This window comes from Elephas maximus, chromosome 25 (genome assembly GCF_024166365.1).
Source record: "Elephas maximus indicus isolate mEleMax1 chromosome 25, mEleMax1 primary haplotype, whole genome shotgun sequence".
In the NCBI taxonomy this organism is placed as follows: Eukaryota; Metazoa; Chordata; class Mammalia; order Proboscidea; family Elephantidae; genus Elephas; species Elephas maximus.
Window position 1 is genome coordinate 3923630 of NC_064843.1, and position 17364 is coordinate 3940993.

General features: G+C 56.0%; 1 protein-coding gene across 1 annotated transcript in view; it reads right to left on the reverse strand.

Annotated features, from left to right (window-relative positions):
* The window catches only part of MYT1 (myelin transcription factor 1), an 84518-nt gene that overhangs the window by 11055 nt on the left and 56099 nt on the right, over positions 1 to 17364 (reverse strand). The window contains exons 7-16 of the mRNA XM_049869122.1: positions 15568 to 16365; positions 14600 to 14734; positions 13906 to 13996; positions 12660 to 12773; positions 8803 to 9017; positions 6994 to 7118; positions 6126 to 6395; positions 3872 to 4026; positions 1988 to 2050; positions 1795 to 1863 (exon numbers count right to left, since the gene is read on the reverse strand). Of these exons, the coding sequence (XP_049725079.1) occupies positions 1795 to 1863; positions 1988 to 2050; positions 3872 to 4026; positions 6126 to 6395; positions 6994 to 7118; positions 8803 to 9017; positions 12660 to 12773; positions 13906 to 13996; positions 14600 to 14734; positions 15568 to 16365 (2035 nt within the window). The remainder of the gene's footprint in view (positions 1 to 1794; positions 1864 to 1987; positions 2051 to 3871; positions 4027 to 6125; positions 6396 to 6993; positions 7119 to 8802; positions 9018 to 12659; positions 12774 to 13905; positions 13997 to 14599; positions 14735 to 15567; positions 16366 to 17364) is intronic.

Here is a 17364-nt window from a genome sequence, read left to right on the forward strand (position 1 = left end):
AGGAGGCAGCTCAGCAAGACAGAGGTGAGCAGGGAGGCCCGCCTGGGCGCCAGGAGCAGAGACAGCAGCTGGGGGCAGTGGGGACCAACAAGGTCAACGAGGACAGGACAGAGGGCAGTGGGGACAGATAGGGGACAGCAGGTATGAACAGGGAGACGGCGGCCTCCTCTTTTGTCTCTGCACCTGGTTCACTCAGCAGGAGCCACAGGCTGTGGCCACTGGGCCTCGCAGGATTGACAAGCCCAGACACTTGAGGCTGTCCCTAAATCTCTGGAGTGGCAAGAAAAGTAGTGCCCAGGCAACCCCAGTGGGCTTCGCACGAAAGGCTGATGTTGGAGGCACCAGGGCAGATCCTGTGCCCCTTAGGAGGCTAGCAGATTTGAGAGCCACATGGCAGCAAAAGAGCCCCTGGCGGCCTCTGAGGCTAGTCAGTGGCACTGGTACAGTGCAGGGGCACAACAAGGTGCCCAGAGCAGGGGCGCAGAGCAGGGGTGAGGAGTAGGGGCGCAGAGCAGGGGTACCGAGCAGGGGTGCAGAGCAGGGGTGAGGAGTAGGGGTGCAGAGCAGGGGCGCAGAGCAGGGGTGAGGGGTAGGGCCGCAGAGCAGGGGTACAGAGCAGGGGCACAGAGCAGGGGTGCAGAGCAGGGGTACAGAGCAGGGGCACAGAGCAGGGGTGCAGAGCAGGGGTACAGAGCAGGGTCACAGAGCAGGGGTGCAGAGCAGAGGTGCAGAGCAGGGGCGCAGAGCAGGGGTGAGGAGTAGGGGCACAGAGCAAGGGTGCAGGGCAGGGGCGCAGAGGAGGGGTGCAGAGCGGGGGGTGCAGAGCAGGGACATAGAGCAGGGGTGCAGAGCCAGAATGGAAGGCAGGGGTGTAGAGCAGGGGTGCAGAGCAGGGGCACAGAGCAGGGTCACAGGGCAGGGGCACAGAGCAGGGTCACAGGGCAGGGGCACAGAGCAGGGGTGCAGAGCAGGGGTGCTGAGCAGGGGCGCCGAGTGGGGGCACAGAGCAGGGGTGCAGAGCAGGGGTGCAGGGCAAGGGTGCAGAGCAGGGATGCAGAGCAGGGGTACACAGCAGGGATGCAGAGTGGGGGCACAGAGCAGGGGTACAGAGCACGGGTGAAGAGCAGGGGCTGGAGTAGGGGCTGGAGCAGGGACACAGAATAGGGGCCAGACTGGGGTACAGAGCAGGGGTATAGAGCAGGGGTGCAAAGCAGGGGTGAAGAGCAGGGGTGAAGAGCAGGGGCGTGGAGCAGGGACATAGAGCGGGGTGCAGAGCAGGGGTACAGAGCAGGGTCACAGGGCAGGGGCACAGAGCAGGGGCGCAGAGCAGGGTCGCTGAGCAGGGGTGCCGAGCAGGGGCACAGAGCAGGGGTACAGAGCAAGGGTGCAGAGTGGGGCACAGAGCAGGGGTACAGAGCAGGGGTGAAGAGCAGGGGCTGGAATAGGGGCCAGAACAGGGGCTGGAGCAGGGGCTGGAGCAGGGACACAAAATAGGGGCCAGACTGGGGTGCAGAGCAGGGGTATAGAGCAGGGGTGCAAAGCAGGGGTGAAGAGCAGGGGTGCAGAGCAGGGATGTGGAATGGGTGAAGAGCAGGGTTACAGAGCAGGGGTGAAGAGCAGGGGTGCAGAGCAGGGGCCCCAGCCAAGCAGATTCGGCCCCTCCGTGACCCTGCCTCCTCCACCCTGATCAGGAGGGCAGAGGCCCTGGAGAGGCTGATTTTGGCTGGAGCCTCACGGAGTGAGGGCAGCTAGGGTGCCGCCCAGGAGACAGGAGGCCAGGGAGCGCAGACGTACTTGAGGTCAGCAGAGTGGGCAGCCATGAGGTTTCTGAGGCTCTTGTCAGCAAGAGGGCAACCAGAAAGGCTGAAAGAGAAGAGATGGGAGACAGGGGTAAGCACGGGGGGGGGGGGGGCGGGGGCGCAGAGGAAAGAGAGGGAGCAGACCCACCACACAGCGCCCAGACTCGGCTGGACCCGGGCAGACGAACCTGCGGTGGGAGGCATAGTTTCCGGTGATGTGGCCGCTGCCATCACAGCCAGGGGTGGGACAGCTGGACAAAGAGAGAGAAGGTCAGAACCAATAGCAGCACACCACACCAGGCCGCCCAGGCCAGTGCCCACCTGGCTTATCCACCCACCCTCCTCCTTGGGCTGAGCCCACACCTCTTTGATCAGTTTTCCCCCAAACAACTTAACTGGAGGAGGGAAAGGGACCTAAAAAACTTTCATGTGAGGTGGGGATACCTCTGAGGCATGGTGGGGTGTGTGCATGCATGTGTACATGTGTAGGGCATGTGTTTGTACACATGTGTGGGTGTGTGCATGTGCGTGCACATGAGTGGGGGTGTGTCCACATGTGAGTGTGCACACATGTGTGGGGCATGTGCATGCATATGCATATATGTGGAGCGTGTGCTTGTGTGTGTGTGCACACGGGGCATGTGCTGACATGTGGGACATGTTGGGTATATACACATGTGTGTCTATGTGTGCACGTGTATATGTGCTGATGAACAAGGAGACCAGGAATCCCTTCTCCAGGCCCTGAAGCAGGATGGCTGTCCCTAGGGCTGTGGCTGCCTAGAAGGGGCACCTACAGTGTCAGACCAAACTATGGAATCCTGAGCAGGGTAGGAGGAACCCCAGAAGTGAGCCCTGAGCGTGCAGAAGGGGCTGGTACCTAGGGTCAATGGGAAGAAAGGTACCACATCTGGGTGTGAGGAGTCCTCCAAGGAGGTGGCCCAGAGTGCCCCAGCTCAGAGCCCATGTGAACCTGACTGACCCAGGGCTAGTGAGAGAAGTGAAATTGCTCGTAGTATAGAAAGGCAGCACCAGGGCCAGCTGAGCAGTGGGGCAAGGGTCACCTTCGCATTCCCTTGTACACACCCAACATGCCTTCACACACCCTCACACACACAATGCACCCTTGTAGCCCTTGCATGCCCTCGTGTACACATAACACACCCTCCCAGTCCTCATACATCCTCACATACCCTCATAAATCTTCACATGACTTCACACGCCCTCCTAGTCCTCACACACTCTTGCACACCACTGCAGTTCTCATACACACTTGCATGCCCTTGCACACACACACAATACACCCTCATGGTCCTCACAGTTCCTTACAAACTCCCCACAGACACACATGACACATCTTTGCACACCCTTGCACACATGTCCTAGCATGCCATTATATGCCCTTGCATACCCTCACATGTCCACACACGACACACCCTCACACATAGCACACACTCATATGCTTGCACAACCTTGAAATTCTTGCATTCCCTTGCATACGACATGCCCTCACAACTATTGCACACCCTTGCAACACTCTCACACACACACAACATGCCTTAACACGCCCTCACATACGACACATGCTCACATGCCTGCATAGCCCTCTCACACTCTTGCACACCTTTACACACGACATGCCTTTGCATGCCCTCACACACATGACACGCCCTCACATGCTCTCACTCACTCTTACACATCCTTGCACACCCTCTCTCGCACATACATAACATGCCCTTACACAGAACACACACTCATATGCCTGCACATATCCTCACATGCTCTTGCACACCCTCACCTACCCTCACACATGACAAGCCCTCGCATGCCTTCATACACACACACAACATGCCCTTGCACATGGGCAAGTGCATGCGTACACACACACGCACACACAACACGATCTTTGTCCCTCAAGGTGAATCAGCTAGATGGTGGCCTGTCATTGGGCCCTGGGAAAGGAAACTGTCTGGATGAGCAGACCCAGCTGACCTAGGCTGGATAAAGGTGCATTCCCCTCCAGACATAGAAGGTTCTCAGAGGAGCCCTGCCAGCCAAGGAGGGAGACTTACGTGAGCAGCTCCTTCTTTATGTCCTTGGAGAGAAACTTCAGCTTAAAGTTGGTTAGGGTGACTTCCCCCGGATATTTCCGCTCCTCAAAACTCTCTTCCGGCACTTCTTGGTCATCTGCTTCAGAAGAAGCAAAAGAATGGGCTGCTGGCTCTGACTGCAAAAAACCAGCAGGGAGACATTTTAACCGCGGGGGAGCCAGGTGGGTGGTTGGGCTAGGGGTGCCCTCAGACAGTGTCCAGAGAGGCATCTCCTAGCCTCCTGTCTTCTTGAAGAGGTAGACCTCTCCATGCTTAGGAGCATGCCCTGAGGTGTGGGTCCCCGCTAAGCCAGAGGCCACATTTCTGGGGCCAGCATGTGGCTGCTCCTTAACACTGCTGCTGGCGTCTTCCTCCCTGAACAGGAACTGAGCCAGAGGCACTGCACAGATGTCTGCAGAAGGCCAAGAAGATGAGACGCAATGTCTTGTCAACCTCATGGTAAAAGTCTTCTCAGAGCCTGTGACACCGGCCTAGCCCTTGGCACCTGGTGATGCCTGACTTAAGTGTGGAGTGAGGTCATGGTCATTCAACACAGGCTGACCTGGGGCTCGGCGGCAGACCAGCCAGCCAGCCATTGGGGGCCCCAGGCCAGCTTGTTGACCGGGCAGCCTCAGGGGTCATCTGTGGTCCAGGTCCTTCTCATCAAAGTACAGTAACAGCACCGCTAAGACTGTGTGAAGGTGGACAGGGCGTGCCTCTGAAGCGTGTGCCGGAGGAGTCACTGAGAACTTGTTAAGCCCCGTGGCCTGGCTGCTGTCACTGTTGCTGCTACTGCACGTGCAGGAAGAAAAGTGTCCAGAGCAGCCTGAGTGTGCTGGACAAGCTCCCCTGGGACCAGAGGCACAGTGGTGGGGAAGGAGGGCAGAGGGGGGCACTTGTCCCAGGGCACAAGCCCAGTGGGGTGCCGGGTGAGGCGGGGAATGATGTTCAGAGGCGGCACAAATATGAAGGGCACCTAAATGAGGCAGCTGGACAAGAAGGGGGAAGGCATTTCTGCTGACCCGTAGCTGCTATCAATGTCTATTCGTGTTGAAATTGCAGAGGGTGGGGGGTCACAGCTTAGAGATGGCCCCTGGGCACTTGTTACCCTCCAGGTGCCCCTGCTGGGGACACATGGAGGCCGAACCCTCAGGACGAGGGGGGTCTCGCAGAAGAAGTGAAGCAGGAGCTGCGGGTCATGTACCCTCTTAGAGCACCACAAGGACAGGGCAGCACCCGGGGTGAGCCAAGCTGTGTGAGCACAGAGGGAGGCTGTGGAAGAGAGGAGGAGGAGGGGAGGGTGGCAGCCAGCACAGCCCCAGTGAGGGTGCAGGAAGAAGTGGACGTTCAGCCCTGGGGTCGGACCCTAAGGTCAGCAAGTTCTAGGCCTAAGGCTGAAAGCAGACAGTGGAGACACCACATTCCGTGCTGAGGGGTCCCCAAAGCCTTGTGTAGATACAGTCATGGGTGAAGCTTTATGCAGTGGTGGCTCTGAGGCTGCCCTGCCCCTTGTGGGACCTGATACAGGTGGCCTGTCCCCTCCAAATAGAGGACGGTGAGGCTAGCTATGGCCAGCCTGGGGATCAGAGGTCACGCCGGAGACGCTGAGGGGCCAGCTCAAGGTGCGGCGAGAACCTTGGGTCCATTGCTCTGGCTCCAGGGCCTGTGCTCCACCCAACAGGCATGACACTACTGCCACAGCACCCGGGTCCCCCCTCCCCCCACCCAGCTAACTGTCCACAAGACACACACCTCTGTGGAGAGGCGCCCTGTCGGCCCAGGCCTCGGGTTCTGGTTTTCCAAATCAGGCAGTTGGACAAGCAGATGGAAGAACAAACCATAGTCCCCCAGCACAGCCTCAGTTCACATCCTCCAGCTGCTCCTCTGAGACTCAGGCCAGCCTCAGGGTCCAGCCCCTCAGCATCGCAAGCAGCTTTTCCAAATGATCACATAGGATCCGAAGTAGGTTTTTCTCCTCCCTCTTCCCTCAGACCCCTACACTAGTGCACACGTGTGTTCTGTGGGGCAAGAGATTAGCATGGTCTTTGCTGAGCGCCAGGGGGCCAAAAGGTCCCCAGCAGGTGACCCCAGATTCCACCTGTACCAAGGGATAAGAACTCCCCCAGAGGCTCTGCTGGGGACATAGGGGTGACCTGGAAAAGCAGCACTTTATAACGACCTCCTGCACCCACCTATTCTGAGCAACTATGAGACCATGGGGCTCAGTGGCACCCACCTCCTCGGGCTCCTCTTCGCGCTGGCGGCTGGGCTTAGTGTAGTCCAGGGGCCCATCCCACTCATCCTGGCGGGAGGCCTGGCTGGACTGGGGCGAGGTCATGGAGCTGCTGGTCGTGCTGACGCTGCCCTGGCGTGGGGCCACATCAGGAGACTTCACACCAGGGCTGCTGCTGCAGCTGCTGCTAGCGGGGAGAGCACCGTCTCGCCGGCGGTGTTTATGCGTGCTCAGGTCCAGGGTCCCATTCTCATCCACCTCGATGTCTACAGGCTGTGGCGCCAGAGAGGAGGCTGTGTTAGTGCCCCTTCGTGCATGTGCCTTCCAGGTGCACCCTGAGTCATACCACAGAGGCCCAAAGCACACTTCCCTGAGCACACCAGCAAGAGCTAGCCAAGAACAGGACACCCTGAGGACCAATTCCCAGAAAGTCACATGGAGGAGACACCTCCAGCTCCCTCTTGCCTCCCAACAGTGTTAGCCTGAGACCTGGACATGGTCAGACTGGGCACCTGAGCCAAGAACACATGTGCACACCTCCCAGACTCAGTCCGGGATCCATGGGGTCACAGCAGGTACAGAGCCCCCAGACTCAGAAGGGAACACAGCGTGTGCACAGGCCTCAGTCTCACTACAGGACACAGTGTGTGCACAGTCATCTGATCACACTTAGGAACAGCACACAGAGCACTCTCAGAGAGGATCCATCCACGCTGTAGATTGTAGGGGACGCCAGGCAGGAGGGAGGAAGGGAGGAAGAGATAATCACCAGCCAGACACTGGCCATGCCCAAGGATGTTTGTGCAGGCAGTGAGTGAGTCTCTGCAAATCTCCCACCTCCCACTCAGCAGGGCCCTGCAGACAGACCCACCTTGCCCGGGAGGTCCTGTGGCTTTGTGCTGAGGTTCTCCGGCATTTCCCAGCAGCGGGTGGAGAGGTTCAGGATGGCTGTGGCGGCCATGTGGGCAGCCTCGGCATCATGTGAGTAGTCGAAGCCTGTGGAAGAGGATGGAGTGCTCTTCACATAACTGCTGGAGGGGCTGTGCCTGGGGGAGGAGGCCTTTAGGAAAGGTCTGGCTGCAAAAGGGAACAACACCAGGTGGTAGGCAACGAGAAAGGGGCAGCAAGTGCAGACACATCAGGGCTGCAGGGCACGAGGGCGCTGGGCACGGTGATGTGAAGCAGGCTGGGGCTCAGGAGGAAGCCCACTAGCACAGACCACCCTCCCAGCCATGGTTCTGGCCAAATCACACTCTGGGGAGAAAATAAAACCCTCCAAAGGCATTTCAGCAGCCCTGATATTTCAAACAAAACAACCTGTCAGCAAACGAATGCTAACTGAGAGACCGAAGAATTCTATATGCAGGGTGTAGTGTTGAGAATATCACTCAAGGAAGAAAATTTTATAGCAACGTCTCAAAAGCGTGTTACCACATTTAGGCTGACTTTGATGTCCCCAGTAATTCCGTGGAGTTGATTTTGACTCATAGTGATCCCGTGTGTTACAGGGTAGACCTGCCCCACAGGGTTTTCTGGGAGCAGGTTGCCAGGTCTTTTCTCCAGCAGAGCTGCTGATGGGTTTAAACCGTCTACCATTGGGTTAGCAGCGAAGTGCTTGGCCGTTGCACCACCGGGGCTCTTTGTGCCCGGTGATAGTCACTGTTTTAATAAGGTAATATTATTATTTATTTCATGTTCGCATACTGTCTCCTAGTACCTGTCCTGCACCGTAAATGGTATTTCTGAGCAGTCCCAATACCACTGGTATGTCCTGGAAGGACTAAGTGTATGCAAAGCAAACTGTGCGTTCACTCTCATGTGCACCACTGCAGTAGACCCTCAGGAAGGAGGGACACGTGTGCTGGAGGCCCGAGGCCTGAATTTAGTAAGTTCTGCCAAAGGAAGGAAAGACTGGTCACACTGCAGCTGGCAATTGCATCAGCTGGGTATTTTTCATTATTAACATGTAGGAACTCATCGGTGCTCAGCAATAAGTAGGGGCTGGCAGCCGCCTCGAAGAGATGCCTGTCTCCACCCCACTCCATCCAAACTCCAGGCCAACAGGCTTGCAGTCCACAAATTAGTGACATAACCGACAAGAAAAGACAGAGAGGATTGTTCTTGAAGGTTTGCAGGGTTCGTTCTTGTCAGTACAATTACACAGATTTGTTGCTAATATTGTAACTAATACATTGTATCCAGCAAGATAGTGCCCATCCATGATGGCCTGTTGGAGCCTTCCCCAACTCAGGGCTGGCAGCAGACACCCCGTTTCAAGCACAAGCTCTCTTTAGAGAGAAGCCAGGTTGGAATCAAACAGGGGTTGACCAGGAGGTTCTCTCACAAGGTGGACCCATCAGGCAAGTCAGTGTTAAGCTGTTGGACAGATACACCCACAAACACCCTGGTTTTGTTCCCCAGAATGACTGAGGAGACATGTAATGCTAATGGAGAAGATGGAGAGAGCAGCTCAGCGGGACTCAGGCTCCAGACAGGCCAGCAGGGATATCCAGCGGCATCTGGGCTGCTGAGACCCAAGTCAGCCCCCCTCCCCCAGGAGAGATCACCACTAGCTTTCTAGGGACAGACTCAGAAGGGGTGGCCTCCTCGACTGCCCCACGAGTCCTGCACCTCCAGAAGCAATGCAGAAAGGGAAAAAGGATGATTCTCCCCAACTTACATTTAAAGGCTTTAGGTGAGGTTTCGCTGGTCTGAATCTTTGGGGCAAGCATGCGTTTGCCAAAAACCTGAGCATCGAAACTTGCGTAGTCAAAGGTGACCTTGGAGAACTTCTCCAGCTCCTTGGCCAGGTTGGCCCTGGGTGTGGCAGGAGCCACGCTGGGCCGGTAGCTCCCATATGGAGGGACCTCCAGCTGCTTCACGAAGCACATGGGCCTAGGGTGCAAGGACAGAGACAGAAGCCGTGAGGATGAGACCTGGGGGCCCGTGCTTGCCTCCCACCTCTGCACCTTACACTGTGGTCTAGGCAGGACCCCTCAGGGCCCGGGAGGTTGGAGAGGTAGGGAGCCCCTCACTCCATATCCCACCACTAAAGCCTGTCAGAATCCAGGCTCTTCAGGGGCCCAGGGAAAAGGATGGTGGGCCAGGCTCAGATATGTGTGAGAAAAGAGGAAGCTATAGGGGGCCGGAGGGAAAACTGGCCACATCCTCGTACTGGGGGCGTGGCCAGAAGGGGAGGCTGAGACAGAGAACTGGGGAGCCCCCTTCACCAAATTGTAACTGCTCATGTCAGCCCTTGAGAGGGCCCAGCAGGAGTTCAGCCCCCCAGGAAGTCACTCAGTGCAGAACTCTAGTGGTAGGTGAGGAAGCACCCTGTGTGGTGGAAGAAAAATTGATGGTTTCTCAGGAGCTGCTGCTCTTACTGGGCCCTTCACCTGGCTGGCATAATTAACCCTCAGCTGGCCTGACCTCATAAGAGGTGGAGGGGCTCCTCCAGCTGTGGGAAGCCCTGGCCCAGGTCCCAGCATTGTTCAAGTGCATGTCCTTGTTCCTGAGCTCTGGGGGAGTTAGGTTTCGTCAGTGCACCAAGCGAGCGTGGCCGGAAGCATGCAGAACAGGAGAAGGTAGTACAGTGAGCCAAGCTGCAGAGCCTACGGCTACCTGTGTACAGGACACAGTCGACCCAAGCCTCAGGGGAGCCATCTGTGCTGTGGCCACAACCACTGAAGGTCAGCAGGTCCTTACCACAGGCTGCAGTGGGCAGTAGGTCGCTGCCCCATTTAAGCCTCGTGAGAAGCCTTTGCCAATCAGTAACAGTCTATCCACTTTACAGGCAAATAAACTGAAGTCAAAGTTGCAGGGAGTTGTTTTTGTGTTGTTGCTAGGTGCTGTCGAGTTGGTTCCAACTCATAGCGACCCTATGTACAACAGAACGAAACACCGCCCAGTCCTGCACCATCCTCACAATCATTGTTATGCTTGAGCCCATTGTTGCAACCCCTGTATCAACCCATCTCCTTGAGGGTCTTCCTCTTTTTCACTGACCCTCTATTTTTCCAAGCATTACATCCTTTTCCAGGAACTGATCCCTCCTGATAACACGTCCAAAGCGTGTGAGATATAATCTCGCCAACCTTGCTTCTAAGGAGCATTCTGGCTGTACTTCTAAGACAGGTTTGTTCATTCTTTTGGCAGGCCATGGCATATTCAATATTTTTTGCCAACATCACAATTCAAAGGCGTCATTTCTTCTTCGGTCTTCCTTATTCATTGGCCAGCTTTTGCATGTATATGATACAATTGAAAATACCATGGCTTAGCTCAGGCACACTTAGTCTTCAAGGTGATATCTTTGCTCTTTAACACTTTAAAGAAGTCTTTTGCAGCAGATTTGCCCAATGCAACGTGTCCGTTGATTTCTTGACTGCTGCTTCCATGGGTCTTGATTGAGGATCCAAGTAAAACGAAATCCTTGACAACTGCAATCTTTTCTCCGTTTATCATGATGTTGCTCATTGGTCCAGTTGTGAGGATTTTTGTTTTCTTTATATGGAGGCGTAATCCATACTGAAGGCTGTGGTCTTTGGTCTTCATCAGTAAGTGCTTCAAGTCCTCTTCACTTTCAGCAAGCCAGGTTGTGTCATCTGCATAATGCAGGTTGTTAATGAATTTTCCTCCAATCCTGATGTCCAGTTCTTCTTTATATAGTCCAGTTTATCGGATTATTTGCTCAGCATACAGATCGAATAAGTATGGTGAAAGGATATAACCCTGACACATACCTTTCCTGACTTTAAACCAACCAATATCTCCTTGTTCTGTCCAAACAACAGCCTCTTGGTCCATGTAGAGGTTTCTCGGGAGCACAATTGAGTGTTCTGGAATTTCTATCCTTCACAATGGTATCCATAATTTGTTACAATCCACACAGTCGAATGCCTTTGCATAGTCAATAAAACACAGGTAAACATCCTTCTGTTATTCTCTGCTTTCAGCCAGGATCCATCTGACATCAGCAATGATATCCCTGGTTCCACATCCTCTTCTGAATCCAACCGAAAGTTCTGGCAGTTCCGTGTCGATGTACTGCTGCAGCTGTTTTTGAATGATATTCAGAAAAATTTTAGTTGCATGTGATATTAATGATATTGTTTGATAATTTCTACATTTGGCTAGACCACGTTTCTTTGGAATAGGCATAAATATGGATCTCTTTCAGTCACTTGGCCAGGCAGCTGTCTTCCAAATTTCTTGGCATAGATGAGATTTCTTGGCACCGCATCCGTTTGTTGAAACATCTCAATTGTTATTCCATCAATTCCTGGAGCCTTGTCTTTTGCCAGTGCCCTAAGTGCAGCTTGGACCTCTTCCTTCAGTACCATCAGTGGCATCTTTGCTTTTTAACACTTTAAAGAGGTCTTTTGCAACAGATTTGCCCAATGCAATGTGTCATCTGATTTCTTGACTGCTGTTTCCATGGGCATTGATTGTCAATCCAAGTAAAATGAAATCCTCGACAACTTCAATCTTTTCTCCATTTATCATGATGCTGCTTGTTGGTTCAGTTGTTCAGGGAGTAGCTCTGAACTGAGAGCCCAGGTCCCACGACTCCCTGGGGACCTGTGACCCTAGGCTATGCCCTGTCCTTGGCCATGCCCCTCCCCCAGGTTGTCCTGCTCCCTTGCCTTGCCCCCAGGCATGCCCCATCCCAGATGCCCGCCTCCCAGTGACCCCACCCCCTCCATTTGGCCTCATCCCCCCCCACCTCATCCATTCTATTGGTACTTAGATCAAGGTAGGAAAGTATCAAACTCACAACTGACAGGAAGCCACAAGGAGCAGCAAATAAGGTGGAGGAAAGCCCCCAAGGACATGAGAGGTGGACTGAAGCCAGCCAGAGAGCTAGGATATCAGGTGGCAAGGGGGACCAAGTTCATCTGGCTGAGATTTTGTCAGGCATGCACCAGGGGAGGGAGGCACAGAGAGGGGGGCATGGGGAAGGGGATACAGGAAAGGGGGCATGGGGGAGGGGACCAGGGATGGGTGCCCAGGGGTGGGTGGGGGGATTGGGGGAGGAGGATGGGGGGACCATGGGGAGGGACCTTGAGGGAGGATGATGGGGAAGGGGTGGGGCCACAGTGGAGGGGGGCCATGGGAGAGGGCTCAGGAGTGGATGGTGCCCAGGGGAGGGGAAGGGGGTGGGGGACCACAGTAAGGGGCTATGGGGAAGGACCACAGAGAAGGGGGCATGGGAAGGGTCTCTGGCCTCTCACCCTTATTTGGGGAGACAGACATCAAACAGTTCTCCCACAGGACCCTCGATGGCCTTGGATGGAACATGGTGATTGAGAACAGGACTTGGGTCAGCCCAGCTCCTCCAATGACCCTATGGACTTGGGCGGGTCTTGTGCCTCTGGCCCTAGTTTCCTCCCCTGTACACAGGGACTGCATGAGTTAGCCCACTCTCAGGCTCAGTCTGGCCATAGTGACTGCCACCTCCTACTTTATGGAGGAGGCCAGTAGAGCTGGGACATTGAAGGAGGGAATCCCTTCCATTTTGTGGTTTATTTCACTCACCTAAGGATGCGATCAGAATTGGAGCTAGTCTTGGAAGGGTCTCCCGTCTGTGGCTGTTGCTTCTCGTGAGATTTGGCTAACTTCTCGGCAGCAGCAATGGGACACCCAGACAAACTAGAAAAAGGACAAGGAGGAGCATCTGAGCCTTCAGCATCATTCAGGCATCAGGGGGCTCACAGCAAAGTGGGGCACAGATGCCTGCAGGAGCCCGGGGGCGGCATGTGGAGTCCTGCCCATGTCACAGCACAATGCATGTTTTCAGAGGTAGCTTCCTTCTTGGAACACACAAGGTACCCAATGAAAGGGATTTTCTTCTCAGGTTTCTGAGCTCAGGCTTCAAAGCACCAGCTGCTTGCTCATTGTCTGTTTTGGGAAATTCTGAGCCAAGGACACACACAAAGAAGACATGGACGGGACGCCCCAAGTCTCTGAGGCAGGCACCTCTCTGGATGCCTGCGTGGACAGGTCCTGCCTCTCCTTGCCCTATCCCAGGAATGAGTCCTGCAGCCACCACTGGCTGCCTCCCCTTGGCTCTGGTCCTGTTAGCTGGCTCGGGCTAGCATAGGGCTCTCAGCCTGGCTGGAGACCTGGGCTCTGGCCCTGGAGGGCACAGGCTCTTGGGTGACCCCCAGCCCACTGCTTGGGGCAAACAGGACGGGACAGCGCCCTTCTCACGAAAGAGCCTGACCCAAGACCTCAAGGAGGGGCTGCTTCTGTTATGAGGGAGAGGACTGAGCTCAGGGCTAGTGCTTCACTTGGTTTACAGGTGATGAGGCCATTGCAGCCTCTCTCTTTCTCGGGTGTCCCTTCGGCGGAATGTATGCCTAATGGAAGCAAAGGCAGGAGCCTGGCCCAGACTGAACATCTCATCACAGCAACGGCCACCATGCTGCTGGGCACGGCTGAGATGAGGGCCTCTCTGGCCATGGAGACTGGCACACAGCACCAGACCAGCATCAGAGCGTGGCCAGAGGTGCAGCACTCCATTCCAGTAGCCGTAACTCAAACTGGCTCACTGTGGCTCCTGCCAGATCCCACCCTCTCCTTCCCCAAAGGGCAAGAGCTGGTCTGCAGATGTTTTCCAAGTATCGCGGTGCACTCATTCTCCACTGGTGGGCCACAAGGGCCTCAGACCCTTCCTCACTCCCTTCGAGCCCATCCTCTGGTCTCTCAGGACCCCTGGCTCCCAGGGGTGCACACAGCAGACCCCGGCCCACCCCCACCGCGCTCTGGCTCTGCCAAGTACCTTCTGTGGGTGTTGCGGTTGCTGTTCACGTGACCCTGCCCCGTGCAGCCGGGAGTGGGGCACTTCAGCACGTTCTCGTGCATGGCCAGGACTGTAAGAGGGGAGGGGGGCAGTGAACATTGCCACGCAAGGAGCCCGGCTAAAGGGAGAAACCACAGCTCGGCCAGGGTGGCCCCAGCCCACAGGCCCTAGCCTGGCTAAGAACCCCCCGCCCACATTGTGACCCCACCCCCTGCCTCCCTGAAGAAATCAGACAGCCCCAGAAGCTGGCTGTTCTATGTCCACACCCTCTACACCTAATTCTCACAACTGCTGCTTCTGGCCTAAAGGTAAGAGCAAGCCTCGTGAGCCTTCCGGAGCCCAGAGGTCACCGTGTTGCTGTATAGACTGTGTCCTTCTTCCTCCCCTAGCTCCGCTGACCTCAGCCTGTCCCCTCCATCATCCGTTCCTGCAAAATGCCAGCTATTCTGTTCTGTGGGGGTCACTGGGGGCTTTGGCTAAGCTGGCATCTCTAGGTCCCCAGGATTATAAGGCTCAAGTTAGGGCCGGGTGGTTTGGGGGAGTGGAAATTGAATGGATGGTGCTGAGCCAGTGGCAGGACACAGGGCTGGCCCCTTGCCACATGGGCACCACCTAAGCCCCCAGGAGACGGCCACGCCCTGTGGTTCAAGCAAATGCTGGCAGAGCCACTCACTCTCCGGGGGGATCCTGTCTTTGTGAGGGCAGCCAGACAGGCTGCGATGGTGTGGGTACAAGCCAGTGACGTGGCCCGTGCCATCACAGCCCGGAGTCGGACACTTGATCTCACGCTTTTCAGCTCTTGAAGGGTCTGAAATGCACGAGGAGCAGCAGTGAGTCTATATCTGTGACCCCCTGTCAGTGCCTCTCCCCGACTATGTCCCACTGATGTCTGCCCTGATCTGTTGGCTTCTCCATGCCCCAAATGACATCTCGGGCTGACACCCCACAAAGGGCCCCCCAAAACCTGTCCCTGAGTCTGCCTCACCCTGAACTGGCATCCCCTCAATATCTGTGCTTCCAGACCCATCTCACCTGGAATTCTGTCCCCATATGTGGCTTCTCAACATCCTTCCTCCAGGTTCATCTCATCCTGAAATCATGGCCCCAACTGTGTCCCCTCAATATCTGCCCCTGAAATGCTATCCTTTTGACAGCTGTCTTCTACGTCTATCTCATCCTGAATCCTGTTGCCTGTCTGTGTTTCCTCAATACCTATCCCCTGAGCCAGTCTTATCTGCATAGGTGTTCCCAGAAAATCTGTCCCCCGAGTCTCTCTCTACCCCCACCCATGGTGCCCCTGAGCTCTGTCTTGTACACATCTGTGTCTCTCCCAATAATCCAGGTCCGTGCTTCCAGGGTCTGCCTCCATGTCTCTCTCCCATTTCCTCAGTCCTGGCTCTGGTGTGAGTTGCCCCCACACTAGGCTCTTGGTTCTCCCTCTTTGTGTACTCTTCCCTGGCCTCAGCCCATGTGCCTTGGTGGGGTCAGTGGCAGAAGAGTGTGGGGGCCCCACTGTCCACTTCCATCTGGAGGCCAAGCTGGTAAGGTTGGGGGGGGAGGCAGCTGAGGTAGGTGGCTCCTTGGACCGTGGAGAAGAGAGACCACCTCTGTGGAAGGGATGAGGGGTGAGTATGGACCTACCTTTGCTATAGTAGCTCTTTCGCACAGCGTCCAAGGGCTTCCCAGCCTGCCCCTCGCCTGGGCCCTGCTCGGCTGACCCCCGGGCCACGCGCACCTGCTCGGCCTTCAGGGCAATGGCCTGCTCCAGGAGGCCCAGGTTCCCTCGGGTCATCATGTCGTACATCTCTGACTCATCTGTGACAGCTGACTTCTGGGAGCGTGAATCTTCGTCCTTGTCATCGTCAGAACGTACCTCCACAATGACTGAGTACTCAGGCTCAGGGCGTGGGGGCTCAGGGTGTGGGGGCTCAGGGGCCTTCTGAGTGGAGGCATGGGGAGCATCCTCGCATATCACATCAGGAATCACCTCCTCCTCCTCCTCGTCCTCCTCTTCTTCCTCCTCCTCCTCGTCCTCCTCTTCTTCCTCCTCCTCTTCCTCCTCTTCATCCTCCTCCTCGTCATCCTCAGGACCCAGGGCACCTTTCTGCCTGCCAGACTCCTCGTTGACCAGGCCCTCTAGGGAGGTGGGGCCCAGCTCCCTAGGCTGCTCGCCAGTGGCCTCCACAACCTCCTCAGCGTCCTCAGGCTGGATGAAGACATCTTTCTCACCCTCATCGCTTGTGGCCCCCTCCCCAGCCTCCTCCGGGACCAGGTGCACAAGGCTGGGGCCTGGCTTGGCTCCCTGGCCCAAGTCCTCTCCAGCCAGGGTCTCCTCAGCAATTTGGCCCAGATTGAGGAGAGACGTGGCGATGATTTCTTGGTAGCTGCTGTAGCTGCTCTTGGAGGGGCCGGCAAGACTGGCTCCAAAGGGTGACGTGGCTGGGCTCCTTCCTGCAGAGTCAGGGCCATGCACGTGGGTGGTGGGGCATGTGAGGGTCCCCAGGTCTCCTGGTCCCCAGGCCCCGCTCTCCCCCTCCCCGTGACACCGATGCCTGGGGAACATGGGGCTCCCAGGACCAGGCTGTGCGCAGTCACTGCCCTCAGCCTCTGCCTGGACCCGGAGGTCCGGAAGGCACTTTTTTAAAGCTGAGAATTACTTTGGTATTTTTGATTCAGGCTCCTCTCCCATTCCAAGTACTTTCTCAAGTCAGATACACTTACATGTTATAAAGTGGAGCTACTCCTCCAAGGAAGGTGCAAATCAAATTTCACAAAATTGTTTCATAGTTGAAAAGCAATAAGGAACTTTATATCTTTAAAGGAGCCAAATTTAAACACTGGGTGTCTGTGTGTCTCTGTGTGTGCTGATGTCCCTAGACAGGGCCTAGGGCCAGTACAGGAGGACATCTTGTGGAGAAGCCCCCTCCACTAGGAGCTGGGGGCCAGTCAGCAAAAATGTCCTGCAGAAGGGCCCCTTCCACCAGGAGATGGGAAGAGGAGGCTGGCCTGGAGGACACATCCCCTTCCATAGGGCCAGGGCACCCTCAAACCAGCATTGCTAAGGGCTGGGTTCCACCAACATGGCCAATCCTCAGGGACCCACAGGGAAGGGGTGCAAGCAGGGAGCCCACCTCAGCTTCTCTCCTTCCCCTCCCAACTCCCCTGGTGCCCCCACCTTCAGAGGACCCCACAAGGCATCAACCAAGCACTCAGCATCTGCCCTGTGAGCCCCTCGGGGCCAAGCAGACACCTGACCTGCCCCAGGCTCTCACAGAGGACCAAGCTTCCAGGGGTCTCCAGCCCCAGACCTGTTCTATCTGGGCCACACCTGTGCACAGACAGATACACACAGACACCCACAGACATGCACATGGAGATATACAGATATGCACATAGGCATACACAGAGACACACACACAGACATGTACGCAGAGACAC